The 15582-nt window shown below is 40.1% G+C and overlaps 1 protein-coding gene across 1 annotated transcript in view; it reads left to right on the forward strand.

Annotated features, from left to right (window-relative positions):
* The first annotated feature begins 411 nt into the window (after window positions 1-411).
* The window catches only part of TRPC7 (transient receptor potential cation channel subfamily C member 7), a 73568-nt gene continuing 58397 nt past the window's right edge, over window positions 412-15582 (forward strand). Inside the window, exon 1 of the mRNA XM_075102868.1 lies at window positions 412-1113. Coding sequence (XP_074958969.1) covers window positions 427-1113 — 687 coding nt within the window. The 5' untranslated portion in view covers window positions 412-426. The remainder of the gene's footprint in view (window positions 1114-15582) is intronic.

The following is a 15582-nucleotide window of genomic DNA, read 5'->3' on the forward strand; positions in this document are numbered from 1 at the left end:
TGTCATTCCTAAATACTGTGTAATGAAGTTATAAACAATAAAAATTGGAAAAACGTCGTCACACTTTTTTTTTTTTATTTCTCAGGTTAAGAATGTTCTGCCTATCCTTGTTGAAATCCAGAAGGGTGTACAAGTCAGAAGAGAACTTATCTGTTGTTCAGAAAACTAATCTTTATTCCACATGTATCCTAAATGATTTTAAACAACTGGCCCAAATCATAAAAAAAAAATTAGCAAGACCTGATCATAACGAGACATTTCTAGCCTTATTTCAGGTTATTTGGGGTTACGACTCTCTGAGAGTATAACCAACCTTCCTTTCTGGTTTTCTGCAGGTTGGGAAACAGCAATTATAAAAACATGCATCGAAGGCACACAACCCTTCGGGAGAAGGGCCGGAGGCAGGCCATCCGGGGCCCAGCCTACATGTTCAATGAGAAAGGCACCAGCCTGACTGCAGAAGAGGAACGCTTTCTGGATTCTGCAGAGTATGGCAACATTCCCGTTGTGCGAAAAATGCTGGAGGAATCCAAAACCTTGAACTTTAATTGCGTCGATTATATGGGACAAAATGCCCTACAGTTAGCTGTAGGGAATGAACATCTGGAAGTGACGGAGCTCCTCCTCAAAAAGGAGAATCTCGCGCGAGTGGGAGATGCACTTTTGTTGGCCATCAGTAAAGGATACGTGCGCATTGTAGAAGCAATATTGAACCATCCAGCCTTTGCACAAGGACAGCGTCTCACACTGAGCCCCCTTGAGCAGGAACTGAGAGATGATGATTTTTATGCCTATGATGAAGATGGAACTCGATTCTCCCATGACATTACCCCTATCATACTTGCTGCCCACTGCCAGGAGTATGAAATTGTTCACATCTTACTTCTAAAAGGCGCGCGGATTGAAAGGCCACATGACTATTTTTGCAAGTGCAATGAATGTATTGAGAAGCAGAGGAAAGATTCCTTTAGTCACTCTCGATCGAGAATGAATGCCTACAAAGGATTAGCCAGTGCTGCTTATTTGTCTCTTTCCAGTGAAGACCCTGTCCTTACTGCTTTAGAGCTAAGCAATGAATTGGCCAGACTAGCCAACATTGAAACTGAATTTAAGGTAATTTGCCACTGTGCCTTTTTCCTTGGGCTGAACGTGTTCAGGGTGTTGTATGTTTTACATGTTTGATCAAGTCTTGGTTTGCCATTTGAGGGGGTGGGGAGGAAACAGAAGCTACAGAAACTGCCAGGTGTGTTAACTACACACAGATGCAGATCACTGTGTATTCTCCAGTTAATAAATATTTGGAACTGAATATTGCATATTAGAGCAGAGCCATCCTTACTCAGAGTTTTTATGTTGCACGCTGTGATTGCTTAGTACCTCTAGTTTGCTGCAAGAATAAAAATCAGATTATTACAAAAATGGAGACTAATATTTTTTAAGAAAGGTAAGTCTTTCTAATTGAGCCATGTATTTTAGAGGCAGAACTCTAGAGTTTAATTTAATGGCTAAAGAATCTAGTACATCTAAGTTCTGTTACAATGATAAGAGGCATAAATTAAGCAATTTTGGTTCTCTGTAAAATAATTTAAATTGCATTGCATCTTAATGGTTTGGTAGTGCATCTGTATACGATGAATTTAATGAAAAAGGAGGCAAGAAATGCTCAAGACATTGTTATGAAGTTTATTATCATGCCAAACATAACAGTGGGACTTGCAGAACTCTCTCACAAGTTATTCAAGATTTCCATTATCGTAATGAGTATGTAAATATCCAATGTCATTTGCATTATTTCTCTAAATCATTTACATGACTTAAACAGCATTGTCTCCCTTTCTAAAATAAATTAGTCATGAAAACTGCTCATTTTCAGTGGCTCAGTCATCAACATAAGACTGTGTTCTGACTTATGACTATTGTGCGGCTATGATCGCTATCAGTGACACTGGGCTAATAAAATCTATGCTGTGAGTAAACTGGGGTAGGATGCCTGCCAGAAATCCATTATTTTTAATTTAGAAAACTATTCAAGTGTTAAAGCATCCATTTCAGGATTAGTGGCTACATGTTCTCCAAATAAAAAGTGAGAAGAAAGCACGTTCTCAGGCTATTGCCTTTGAAACGTTGTAGTGTCTCTAACAGGAAAAATATACCCAAACCACTGAGCTCTTTTGGCAATAAAACGAGGGGAAAATCTTGCAAACTCTTTTTACCCATGTGCATCAGAATTGCAAGGACAGGACACCATAACTTAAAAGGGAGTTTTTAATTGCATGGCATTCAGTCCTGGTGAAGCAACCTTATTGCGTTCGGTGAATCTGGCTGCTTGAGTGAGGGCTACTTCAGTGGGAAAGTGCTGGGGCTCACACCCACAGTTAACAGCATTTATATCTTGTTAATGTTCCAGTTTCTTTTCAGCAGAAAAAGATATGTTGTGTGGAGCATAAGCAGCCTCAGTGTTGCATGCCTGTCAGTTCTGATAAAATCTATTTCTACCAGAATCCTTCCTTTTGTTCATGGAGCTGCCAGCATGGTCTAGACTGGCACTGGCGGGTACATGAATCCTCCAGGAGCAAACAAGCAGTTAAATGTTAAATAGTCTCATGGCGGTTATGTCTCCCCAGCATCGGCAAATGGATGCGAGTAAATCAATGCCGGAAAAATCATTAGAAATCCTTTGCTAAATTATTGTATTTCCAGGAAGGCTTTCCAAGTTCATTGATGTATTGGAAGGTTCTATGCCAGACACATCTATGCATGTTGGCAAAGTACCTCAGAAGTACACATACCACTAGTTTACTTCAAAGTTGTCATGGTCCCTTGATATATTAATACTTCCAGAAATAAGAAACATCTCAAGATTATAATGTTTTCTCACTTAGGAAAAAATCAGATGTATGTATTTCTGCAGAAATATTTATTTTTATTAACACAGTCAGTGTTGTGGAATAGGTTATTAATGAAACTAGAGGTTTTTTTCACAGAACATGACATTTTGAGAATTCAGTTCTAAAAAAGAATGCAATTGCTGAAAATGTATTTAAGGAGTCCACAAATAGTGAAAATTTATGAAATTAGACAAGCCCCAGAGGACTTTTTTTTTGTGCCTTAAACTAATACTTTCCCCAACTTTTTACCTTATTGCTAAAGTTCTGTAATTACCATTGGTGCTTAACAGAGTTATAAAATTATCACCTCGGATTATTTCAGAATAGTAATTCATATGAAATCTAGGCAATACAGTTTTCAGGAGGTACAAAAAGTCCTTGAAATGGAAGGACACGAGTAAGATTTTAATAATGTAGGTGGACAAATAGTAATTAAGGGTTAGATAACCTACCTCTGCAGAAACTCCTAGCAAGAGCTAATTAAAATACAAATGCAGTGCCTCTCACCTGCTGCTTGCTGCCCTAAATCTCTTATGCAGTAGTGCTGTTCAGCACATCAGACTGAGGAGCGAGAACATGCACTACCTTGTTAGAGAACATGAAGTTTTTTAGGTGAGCTGCTTCTTTGTACAGATATGAAAGGTGAAACAAAACAATGACGTGAACAACTTTAAAGGAGAGAAGTTGCATTAGCTGTGGTTGGCCACAGCTTGAGAGAGAGTCCAATGAAGACTATTAGGTGAAAATCACTTTTCCCATTCTTTTTTTACAGCAGCAGAAGCTGATTAGATTGTTCTTACCCTAAATTGCTAAGATTCAGTCATACACTGCGGTTCTTCAGAAATGTCTTTGCATAAGCACCGCACATCACAAAGCAGTATGGGAGTGTTATTAAGGTGAAAATGGGAGTCTGGACATATGCTAGATCACACTGCTGGCCTTCAGCAGCCTTTCTGTTGACCAGTCGATAGGTCTTTAACAGCAAGAATAAGTGTTCTGGCTATCAGGCTGGAGTGGATAAATTGCCCTATTGAACTCCTTTCTTGATGCATTGGTTGTGGCTCAAAAGTAAGGTCAAGACAACCAGCTACTATGTGGCTTCCCCCATGCTGAAGAGAATAATAAGAGTGGAGGCTTGGAGCTGGAAGAAAGAGGGGACCTGTCAGAGCCGATCAATGCTGATGGTTTTATTGGAGCAGACAGTCTATTGGGGTAAATCAGTGCTTTTTCACTGAAGTTTAAATGAGGCCACAGAAGATGAGGATTTGTCTCATTATTTAGAACAAATATACAGTTTGGATCAATGTTGCTGTGCCATTATTTCAAGCAAATGTCAGCTTTTGCAGTGCTTATTGGGGGGCAGTGGGGAGGCAGTAGAATAATGTTACAATCATATAGAGATAATTTCATTTCTTTCCCTTAAATTCTCTAGAATCAGTCTTGGAAAAAAAGTTTTCTTATCAATGGAAGAAAACAAATTGCTTTGAAGGATGTAGCCCAGTAGTATAAAAATAAATGATCTAACCCCCAAAATCCCCCTTCCCCCAAATAAGATGAAAAATATTGAACTGGTTGGTTCTACTGAAAATAATGGTGAAGTGATTGCATTAAATGTGCTGGCAACGAGCCTAGAAATGGGATGGCTGGGAAACCCCTCAGAGGTGGACTCTCGAAATCTCAGAAGAGAATTACTTGTCAGACTCACTGTGCGTGGTTGTGGGTCTTTATGCAATGACAACCTTCCATAGCGGAGGAAGCCCGATTTGAAAAAACATCCTTAACTCGGTGCTTTGCCATTTTTTGTATAACCAATTTTGAAAGCTTAAAATTAAGAACCAGTTCATGACTTTCTCATTCTTTTCAGTTTTCACTGTGTTTAAAAAACCAAACCAACATCCACTGGAGCAAGAGCAGTCTGTATCAGGGGCCTGGTTTAGTCCACTGCATTAGGCCCTTGGTCTGTATTGCCCTTGGAAAGAGAGAGAAAGAGCAGGGAGCCTTCCTCCCTTAAGGGACTAGAGGGATCCTAGCTCTGTTAGGCTGAAGTTATTTGTTTTCTCCCTCAAAACAGCTTAATATTTTAATCACTGGCCTAATGGCCGTTTTCTACCCCTCACAGAAAACAAAAAAGCACATTAATTTTGTCCTATATTTCTGTTTTAATTTTAGTTTTTATTTTTAATTGAAATAAGCCCCTTAGTTTCCCACCCGGTTGTGCCTACAGTCTGCAGAAGCAAGGTCACTAATGAAATGCGATCTTGGAATTCAGGCAAATTATAGCTTAATGCCTCCCAATCAGTTTGTATATATGTCATACTGTGTTAAGATATTTTACAGCTTCTAAGTAGAGCTGAGTGTTAAACACAGCTGAATATAAAAGGAGATTTTAAGCATCTGAAGCTACTGGGCCATGCTGTGCTTTTACTCAAATTGAAAAAAATTCTGTGTGCCCTCCCATTTCTTTCAAAGTTGGTGGACACTCGCCCTGAGTTATGAAACACATAATCTTTCTCTTATCAACCAGTATATTCTGCTTGTTTTGCTCAGGCAAGTGAGCTTGACATCACTTCTAGTGTGAATGACAGCCAGGATTTGTCCACGTGAACAGGTCATCACCCATGAGCCAGGCTGATGAGAATTGCTCCTCTCTTTGGTCCAGAGAAATCGATCTTCCTCATGTCACGTTGGTGTGAAACAGTGTGCAGATGTCTTCACCGTTACCAGCTGTCCTCAGCCAGGTGACTCATTTGTAAGACTGGAATATTAAAAGCAGAGTCAACATAATCATTTTTATATGTCCATCGAACCCCTTAAGAGGTTACATTTCTAGCAAAATGCCCTTGCAACTGTCTTTAAGAGCAGCACTAGGCCTCGTATTACAGTACACATCCTGGAAACAATGAGTAAAATGCAGAGTAATAGCTCTGTTTATTCCTTTTTAAAGCTGCAACTGTGCATTCCTGTTTCTGGTGAGATCCCACTCTGCACCCGGGTCTGTTTTACAGCTTTGCATACTCTCACAATAGACTACGTGCTTGTGTATGTCAGGAATTGTCTTTGTGATGAAGACAATCAGCCAATTCATTCCGTTTAGCAATCCAGGCATATTAAATTATAGAATCGCAGAGGAGGCTATGAAAATATCTCACTAACCATAAGTGGTAAATAAGATCTCAGCTCCTGTTGATTAAAATGTTACTGAAGGCATGATCAAAGCCACCACCTGGAAGACATATGGTGCGTGGTCTTTGTTTATCAGTCTACCAACATTGTCTGTTCATTTACTACAGCGTAACATGTTTTGTTTCTAAATTGTATGCCTCTTGCTGTCACATTTCTTTTAACTGTTGTGCTTTCTCTAAAAAATACCCATTGGGATCTAAAAGCAGACCCTAGCTGTGAGCCTGCTCTTGCGTGCAGGTGAGCTTCGTGTCCAGGCTCAGCTGGCTGATGGACGGCAACTGGCTGCTATGCTATTTGTGGGAAGAGACGACTTGTGTGGCAGCAAGTCAAATGTGTCAATGCCTAGAGAGATATGCCTGCTAGGAACTGCTTGTTGTTTTGTTGGGGCTGCAGTAATGTAAAACAGCTGAGGCTCAAATCCTTAAACTCCCATGATGCTGAAATAGTGGCAAAACAGCCCTGGAGACTCAATGATTTCTATCTGTTAGGGATAATCTGGCATTCCTGCAGCACAACTCTTGCTCCAGTAAGTCAGACCCTCCTTTTTGTACCAAAATATAAGTTGTTAACTTCACAGGATGTGCTTGGCCTAAACCTCGTTAGAGAAATGGCCTTGGAAAATTTTCTCAGTATTTCTGGCTTTAGCTCTGCAAATGCAGAACTGGGAGCAGATCCTGCACTCTGAGGATGACACTGTACTGCTGTTCCAAAGCGATAAGCACTGGTACATCTGGGTATATCTTGATGAGAAGCTGCAGCTTTTTAGGGTTTGTGGCTCTGGAGCGTTGAAGGAGACCTCCCAACCTCTTTGTTTCTCAGGCCACCTGCAAATCATGGGCGTTGCTGAGGATAAATACGTCAGAGATCTTAAACTTCTTCCTTTCCCCATATAGATTGCTAAACTTGGTGACATTTGATTTAATGAAATAAGTCTAACTCTTCAAATATAAAATAAATAAGGGGATTTATTTTAAAATCTGTAAGAAAACAAGATATAAAAAGTATGTGAAGGCCTAAGAAACCTTGGGAAGAAGAGCTGACTGCAAAAGTTGAACCCTGTTGTCCCAGCTGGGAAATATTTTAGCATGAAAACTACATGCTGCATGGCATTAAAAATATCATTAGACTATTGCTCTTTGAAATGAGTGATAAAATAATAGGAAGGGGCAGAAAACATTGGGAAGCAAAGTAGTAGGAAGGGGAAATATTTTGTGAGAATAGAGGAAAGCAGTGGAAAGTTGGAAAGAGAAAAATTCTTGAAAGCCCTCAGTCTGTAAACCAGTAAGGCTGCACTGAAGAACTCTGCTTCCTACCCAGCCTGAACAAATTCTTAGCCTTGTTTGCTGTCAGGACTGACTGTTTGGAGGTAGCCTCTGAAACTCATCTCCCACTAAAAAACAAAAAAAGAAAGAGATTGTTGTGGGAACCTCCTTAATTAGCCTCATGAACACTCTGGTAAATCAATCACTTAATTTTTCTGCTGTGACCCATACTTCATTGAGTGATCCTTTTACCCCTTCATAATTTCTTGCCTCAACACACTCTCTGGGAGACACCTTGTTTCTGATATGTCTGGGAACACCTTTTACGAGTCATATTTGTATTTTAGCAAGATGCTTTTTGAGGCTTGAGGCTTTTTATCTGGCCTTACTTCAGGCTTTAAGTTAATTTTCCAGAATTTCTGGTTTTTTCTATTTTTTTCTTCCAGGCAGGGCTTGCACTTTTTAAGAAGACATCTTTTTACTTGTGCAACTTCCTTTTTCTCTGGTGTTTCACTTTGCTAAGTTTTAGGAAGAGAAGACAGAAGGGAATTTCAGAAATCTGGCCTGGTAGGCAGAATATATTCACTCCCTTTTACTACTGGTTTTATTTTCTCCTGCACAAGTATCATCAATCTTACCTAGTTCCTGGTTTGAAAATTAAGCCTCACCATTATAAATACTTTTGAGTATATGAAAGGTCACTATTCCCAAGTGATTTTCTCTCACACCAGGTCCTTGACACAGCTGTGCTATTTCTCCTCCTGTGAGTTTTCTGACAACCACTCCAAAAAGCAGCAGTTTGGGAGTGAAAACCACCTCTTGCCATTGCATCCCTTTCCTCTGCTGCCTCTTGGGACTCTCGTTGCTAAATTTCTAATTGAGAGAGGAGGTCACTGGGCTATTCGGCTTTATCCCAGATTAATGCCTGATGACACTAGGCGTTGATGTGGCTGGGCCAGAACATTCCTTTCAGACCCTTTTTGTGTTGCAATTTATGTTCTAACTAGCTTCTCTGTGTCTCCTGGTTGCTCTGTGTACCTTTGGCTTCTCCAGGGGAAATCCCTGCTCCCTTTGAAGCCATCTTGGTACTTAAAGCCAAAAGGGTGACTCACGTTTTGTGGTTTTAATCTAAATATGTATGATCTCTGAGAAAGGACAAAAATGTATACATCGCTAAATGCATTTCCTCTGCTAGTGCAAAGTCAAAAGAGTTGTACACCTCTGTAGAAATGATGAAAACTGCTATCATAAAAATAGGCTAGTAATCTATAGTATTTTTTTAAAGTTTTTTGGATATGAACTTTTCCAGGTCAGTCTTTAATGAGAACTTTTTTTTTTCTTAGAAATGGGGTCAGTGGTGTGGTTTGGTGTTTTTTTTAGGCTTAAAAAAGAAATGTTTGTTCTTTTCTTTTTAACTCTCACTTAAAAGACAATTTTCTCTACTGCCTTGAAAACATGTGTTTTTAGAAGCTACAATTCTTTTTCTCAATTTGCATTTGTACAAAATAATGCATAAGTAGGTACAACCAATTATCCAACTCATAATACAGAAAAGAATCAAGTCCAATGAAAACAGGAAAAAAAATTCCTATTATTAACATTGTAACTTATTGTTGGAACAAATTAGGTATTAAAATAAGAGAGGAAATTAAAAATGATCATGGAAATAGCTTGGGAGAAGAAGAATATATTTAAGCCTTGTAGCGAAATTTGTGTTGAGCTCACTGAGTGGGACTCACTCTGCACATAAGGAACTCATTCACCATGCTATTCTTTTTTCAGAGGCAAATCCACTAATAATAAATGCAACATTGGATTTGTCTTGAGAGCTTAATTAATTAATTGCAGATATGTTTGCATGAGTGTGTAGCAGAGACTGTGGAAAATGGTTGTAGAGGACCCTCCTGACCTTCAAAAAAAACACCCCAGTTTGTGATTCTTTTATTATTCTCTTTAAATATTTATAAATTAAGAAATATCCTCTATATTTTGAGAGCTGTTATTGCAAGTGCTCTTTCTATGTGTGTTCTGTCATTAAATCATTTTCTGCCTGGCACATTGCCCAAACAAAATGGTTTTAAAACGCTGCATAAGAAGAAAACCTCCAAAGCTTTTCAGAGTGGTTTAGAACTGATGCCAAAGCTGTGGTGCCTGGAGCTGTCTTGAAAAAAAAGTGTGTATCTGCGAATGTGGAGGTATGTTAACATCTGTCTATGTCTATTCACAGCAATGCAGCGCAGTAGATGCTGTGATTCATAGTGAAAAGTATATCTCAGCTATCTACAACTCAGGTCTGCACCTGGATAAAATAAGACCACCATTCATGAATGTTGTAACTCTAGTGACAGCACTAGCCTAGTCACATAAAATTGGCCCCTGGCCACCGCCTACAAGGTCATTTAACCTACTTTATGGATGATTGAGTGACATCGTTGTTAAAATCTCCCAGCTAACGTTGGTCAAAAAAGAAAAACAAATCCTCTTTAAAAGTTGACAAAATACGTTCTGCAGGAAAATGCTCTCTTCGCTTTCCCAGAGAACAAGCCCATGTCTCTCTCTTGAAAGAGTGGAGGGGAAAAAGGATTCTTTTGACGCATCAAATCAGAGACAATGCATCAGCGTAAGAAATCTTAATAGTTTAATTATTGTCTTAGAGGTTTTGCTGCCCTCAAAAGATTGTTTGGAGGAAATCTTGGCATTTGGAGATGGCAAGACAGAAGCGACCCTGGAAATATTTGAATCTCCCAGAGAGTACAGCTGAGATACTTTTGTTTCCCTTGATGCTACTGCAAGTGAGGCTTTTGACAATGCCAGTCTGCACACCGTCAGTGCGATGTTTGTTACCCTTTACAGCTCCTTGGGAAGTAATCTCTAGTCCCACTCGGTTAAGGACAAACAGCATTGCAACTGCAGCACTTACAGCTTACTGTTTCCACTTTGACTGGACGCAGCAGCCCTAATACTAGAGAATGATTCCAGTGTTGGTGAGCAACAGCCATGGTCATAAAAATATAAAAAAACATGGAATCCCCTTATAATCATTAATGGGAGACAACAGGTGGATTCACGAACTGGGTGGGACGAGGAGAGCAATGGAAATGGTTCACATGATGAAGCAGCACAGCAGCTGCCTCACCGCTCTCAAGCATTTCGGAAGCATTTTCACACAGATAAGTTTTAAGCCAAGCAATGTGACATTTTAGCCAGGTGGAGAGATAAGTGCAAAATCTGGAACCAGTTGGAATTGAGCATATTTCGGTTGCTTTAAGGTCATTTTACTCCTGGGACTTCAGTGTTTACAAATAAGCAGCCAATCCTTCATCACGAGTGCATTTCTGCCAAGTTGCAAAATCCCTATTAAGAGACAATTTTTTTAAGGGACCTGAAGGGCAGGAGTTGGTAAGGGTGGTGAGCAGAGTTACCTCCCTTACGCATAAATAATCCTGAGTGGAATCTGTAGCAAAAGAGGGGAAAACCCAGCAACATTAATGTGTTTGCTCCTCCCATGATAGAAACGTCTGATATTAAATTTCTGACTCTGAAGCTTCAACACTTCAGTAAATGGGTTGCACTGGGGCTGTCAGTGTGCTTTTTCTCTCTATAAATGGCTGGTGACTTCTATTCTTCTTTCTCTTGTAGCCTGCTGTAGTGATTATGTTAATTCCAGTTTTCTCATAGAATTCTTAAACCCTGGGTATGACGAGGAATTTAGAAATTAATTTTTTTTATGTAAGGTGTCTTTTATAAATCATTCTGAACTGCCAAGGCCTAGAGGCAAATAATCTTACTGGGCCATGATTTTCAGGAAATACATTGGGGTGTGTGACATCTTACATAGAGTAACTTGGAACATATTGAATATATTTAAAGAAAGGGTTTTGTTTGAGACGAAGTTGAGAGATGTCCTTTTCACCCTTCTTGAACCTGAACTTTTTTATAGTGACTACAAGGGGAGAGTAACTTACTTTTAATACAGAAAATCTCTGAATGTTTTGTGGTCAGGGTGAAGCATAATAAAGCCTGTAACATGTTAATCAGGAATGTAAAGTGTTTTGACTAAGTAGAAGGAAAAAAACCAACTGACATTTTGAGTTAATTTGTTGTATGTGGAAGGGATTTTCATGAAGGTTAAATACAGGGTTATATTAAATTAAAGTTACTGTGATAGAAAAGCAAGTGAAATAAGGTTAAACTAAATTAATATAGTGCCCATGTGTGTTGTGGAGTCATATACACCACGTGTAGCTGAGTAAAGGTCAGTAGTTAGCTGGTGTGAAGGTTTAAGTGGTATTTAATTGGGTTTTGGGAGCTCTTTTAGCAAAAGTGATGCTGTGATACCTGTTCCTCATGCTGTTTCTGCTTCTCAGAGACAAGAGGTTAAGAAAATTGTTTGGTTTTAGAGATGAATGATTTTAGGAATGAAGATGATTTGCCTGCATTGTGTTAGTCTTTTGTGTACAAGCACTACTCCTCTGCAACAGATTTTTGAGAACAGATGCTTAGAAGGATGAATCTAACAGTTATAATGGCTGTCACAAATCCTGCAGACAGGCAACAAATAGTTTAGAAATACTTTCAAAATTTATTTAACCATAAAAAATTCAGCTTACCACAATGTTGTTATTTTATTTTTATTATTTTGGTTTTTATGACAGCTTTAACATGGGACAAAAGCCCCAGTAGCTGGCAAAATCGCAGCTCATTTGACCATCATATCCTCTTGGGATTTGTTGAAACCATGATTTCGTCCTCACCCTTTGAAAGGAATTTGTTAAGTGAAGCTGGTGGACTAACCGGCAGGTCTGATCCGAGGCTGACCACTGCTCATGGTTCCTCTCCTTGTAGAGATGAGAAATAACAGATGCCATCTTGGATTAAGAGATGCATCACAGCAGTTGTGTCAGGGTTATGCTCCACCACAGCTTTTCCCAACAATCTGGGCTATCCCACTGAAATTTAGCTTTGTCTCTCCAGTCTCTGAGCAATCAAGGGGAGACGAGCTCCTCTGTGCCGCCTCTCGCTGTTCCGCTGGCATCCCAGCCCAGGTGCCAGGGGACTGTCTGTTTGTTCAGGCAGATGGAGGCTGCTGTGGCAGATCTGAATCGCCTGGGACTGCGCTCAGCCACGGCCCTCGCTGCCGCTCCGGAGAGGAGCAGCTCGTGTTTCTCTGCCAGGTTTGCTGCCAGCTGCTAGTAGCACTGTGATAAATAGGGGGAACGATTTGGCCAGTTGCCTGTGTTTAGTTAACAGTGACAGAGTGCTTTCCTTTCTTACCCACTGAGCGTGCAAGACAAAATGAGTCCTGGTATTCAGGCTGGTGCACCTTCTCGACGGCAATGCAGCGAGGGCTCCTGCCACCTGCAGCTGGCTGTTTTGAAAGGAAAGCCATGTTGGCCTTTTCCATCCTAGTCACTGGATCCTCTGCAATGAGTACAGAGCTTGTATGACTCTGAACTTGCCCTTACTGGCACGCTCACCATTCATCTTAGAGAGTTTCCTCAGAGCACTTGCTGATATGAAATTACACAGTAATAAAATTACCCTGCCTCCTCCCCTCGGCAATACGTGGTACCAAAAGGGGGTGGAGCCTAGAGAGCCAAAGACGACGACATTTTTCAGAAAGATTAATTCCAACTGCTGGTGAGGAAAACAGACAGCAAATGATGCTATCACTATTGCAGCATCAGTCCAGTATGATACTGGTAAGCTTTGTGTTTAATTAGTAACACGAAATGTCCAAGCATTCAGCTGATACCAGCATTGGGTTTTAGGGAATAGTTAGGAACCGGGCGGTTTATTATGAGCAAGATGACTGGTTTCCAAAGGCTGCTGCTCATTATTCACGTTGGGCAAGGGTACCTACTGGAACTACAAATGAGCATAATTAAGACTATTGCTCTGAATAGAATAATAATACTAGCTCAGCAGATGGGAGAATGGAGTCAGGTAAGTTTATCCAAGGCACTGTAGGGAATTAATATTGTATTAAAGAATGTAAATGAAGTAATGCATTCTGAGGATGTCAAGTCCAACATTAAAGAGGATGCAGATGGAAAGTGATTTAGTTTATCCCTCATTGTGTTGTTAATTGTTGTTATTGTAGATAATTATAATGAACTCATCCTCTCTGTGTCTAGGCAGACTATCCACTGGATTGTGGATAAACAGGAATGGTATACAAACAATTTTACATTGCCACAAAACGGTGCTAGGTACTTTAGTGTCTATGTGGGGTTTTTGCATTTACATGATCAAAAATGGCAGTTTCCTGGAATATGATTTGTTGCAGGGGACTTTACAGCAGTGCTGTGTGGAAATTTCTCATTGCCAAGTGTGTCATTTCATTGTCACTTGCCAAGCCCCAGGATTTGGACTCATTTCAGAAGAGAGAAATGTAATTATACACTTTTTATATTCATATTTCTGCTTAAGAAAGTGCTGCAGCATCACTTCTAAGCCTGCTCATCTTAGAGAGAGGATGATGTCCCTATGGTCAAGAGTGCTCTGTGCCAAATTCCTTCAAAGTGCTTGGTTGCATAGGTGCTCTGGGGGCCAGAATTTCATCCACTCTGATGCTTGTGACTAGTTTTCCAAGGAGCTGTTGTTGCTGGACATTGGAAACTGGGGTGGCTGGCTGTTTGAGACCTGGAAGGCATATGGTTATTTTAGTTATTGATATAAGTTGCATCGTGGCTCTCAGTTAAGTCAGCATTCACTTGCAGGCTGGACTGAGGAGGAGTCTTTCTCCTGATATGCAGGTGCAGTTTGTAGCCAAATTCCCATGAGAGATGGAACTCATAGAGCTGCTAAACATATAAATGTGTTCCTTAAGCAAGCTGGAAGTGCCATATTTAGCTTAGCTTAGGGGATAATCATGGCTGTGTTAAGGAAACAATTGCTTTAAATTTAAATCTATTATTTTCTCCCTGTTTTTCCCATCTGGTTTTCAGGAAACATAGGGGTTTCAAGCAGCTGAGTTGAAACGAGCCACACAGTCGAAGGAGAATATCTAACGCATTTAGCACAAGGAAGCTATCTATTCAGTCTCAAATCGTATAGGAAATGTGGATATTCCCCAGTGGAGCTTGTAACAGACAGATCAGTAATATATTAAACATGGGAAAGTGCCAGAGAGAAAAAGTATGGATGGCCTGTGAAATGAGGAGCTTGGCCCAGAGGTAACTTTTGTGCTTTGGTAATGTATCGCATCAGAGCTGCAGGTTTGCTGTCTGCGGTCTTTGTGTGTAAGTGCTCTGCTGAAAGCAGAATAGGTGACAAACAAAGCAAGTCACCCCCAACACCACACCAGACTCCTGCCCTTGTGAAATGCATCTGGGGGTGAAAGAGGAATCCTTTCTGCATGACAATAAGAGTAAAGTTGAGATAAAGGTTCCTCTAATGCAAGGGGCATTTGTGGTTTTAAAAATAAGAAAATCCATTTTTCAGTGTCATGAACAAGGCACAAGCAGATATTTGAAAATATTGGAGAGGGGTTGGGAGTCTTGCACTGCGTCATCTTGAGCTTGATTTTTGCCACGGATGTTAACAGATTCTAAACTCTTCTTCACCAAGGGAATTAGCAGAGTATTATTTTGAGATGTGTAGTTTGTGTTTAATAAAAAGAAGCTGTTGGCAGGACACAGGGAGGCAGATCCTCTCCACTGAATGTGTGCATTCCCTGCATTTTGCATGCCAAAGCCTCTGTCTTGCCTGTCCTGTTTATGTGACATCCAGGGACTCCACGGTTTATCTCCTGAAAACAGGTGTTTCAGCATAAACATTCAAATAAGCTTGGGAAAATCTGCAAGAAGGTAGAAAAGCACCTTTTATTAAGTTGAGGAATCAAAAGCTTGTGGCTTACTTGTGACGTGCGTTTGAAAACCAGCTGAGATGATATGAAAGACAAATACATCAAAATCAAATGCCATCTTATGCTGAACAGCTGCTATGCCAACCTTCAGATATTAAATACTCTAGTTTCAAAAATTTGTCAACCAACATAATTTCTGTTCTAAATGTATTTAAATATCTTCACAGACTTGGAATAGGGTGTTAGTTCTACGCTGAATAGCACTGATGTGTCTGCACACATGCATGCTACTGAGATGCTCAGTAATGGCACCTGTCAGGAAGAAGGTGACATTGTGGGAAAGGAGTGGAGGAGATGGAGGTGCTCTTATGGCAATTTCTTAGGTGCATATTAGGAAAGAAAGACTGTACTCTGTTCAGGGTGAGAACTTTAAGTCAAG

This window comes from Phalacrocorax aristotelis, chromosome 8 (assembly GCF_949628215.1).
Source record: "Phalacrocorax aristotelis chromosome 8, bGulAri2.1, whole genome shotgun sequence".
In the NCBI taxonomy this organism is placed as follows: domain Eukaryota; kingdom Metazoa; phylum Chordata; class Aves; order Suliformes; family Phalacrocoracidae; genus Phalacrocorax; species Phalacrocorax aristotelis.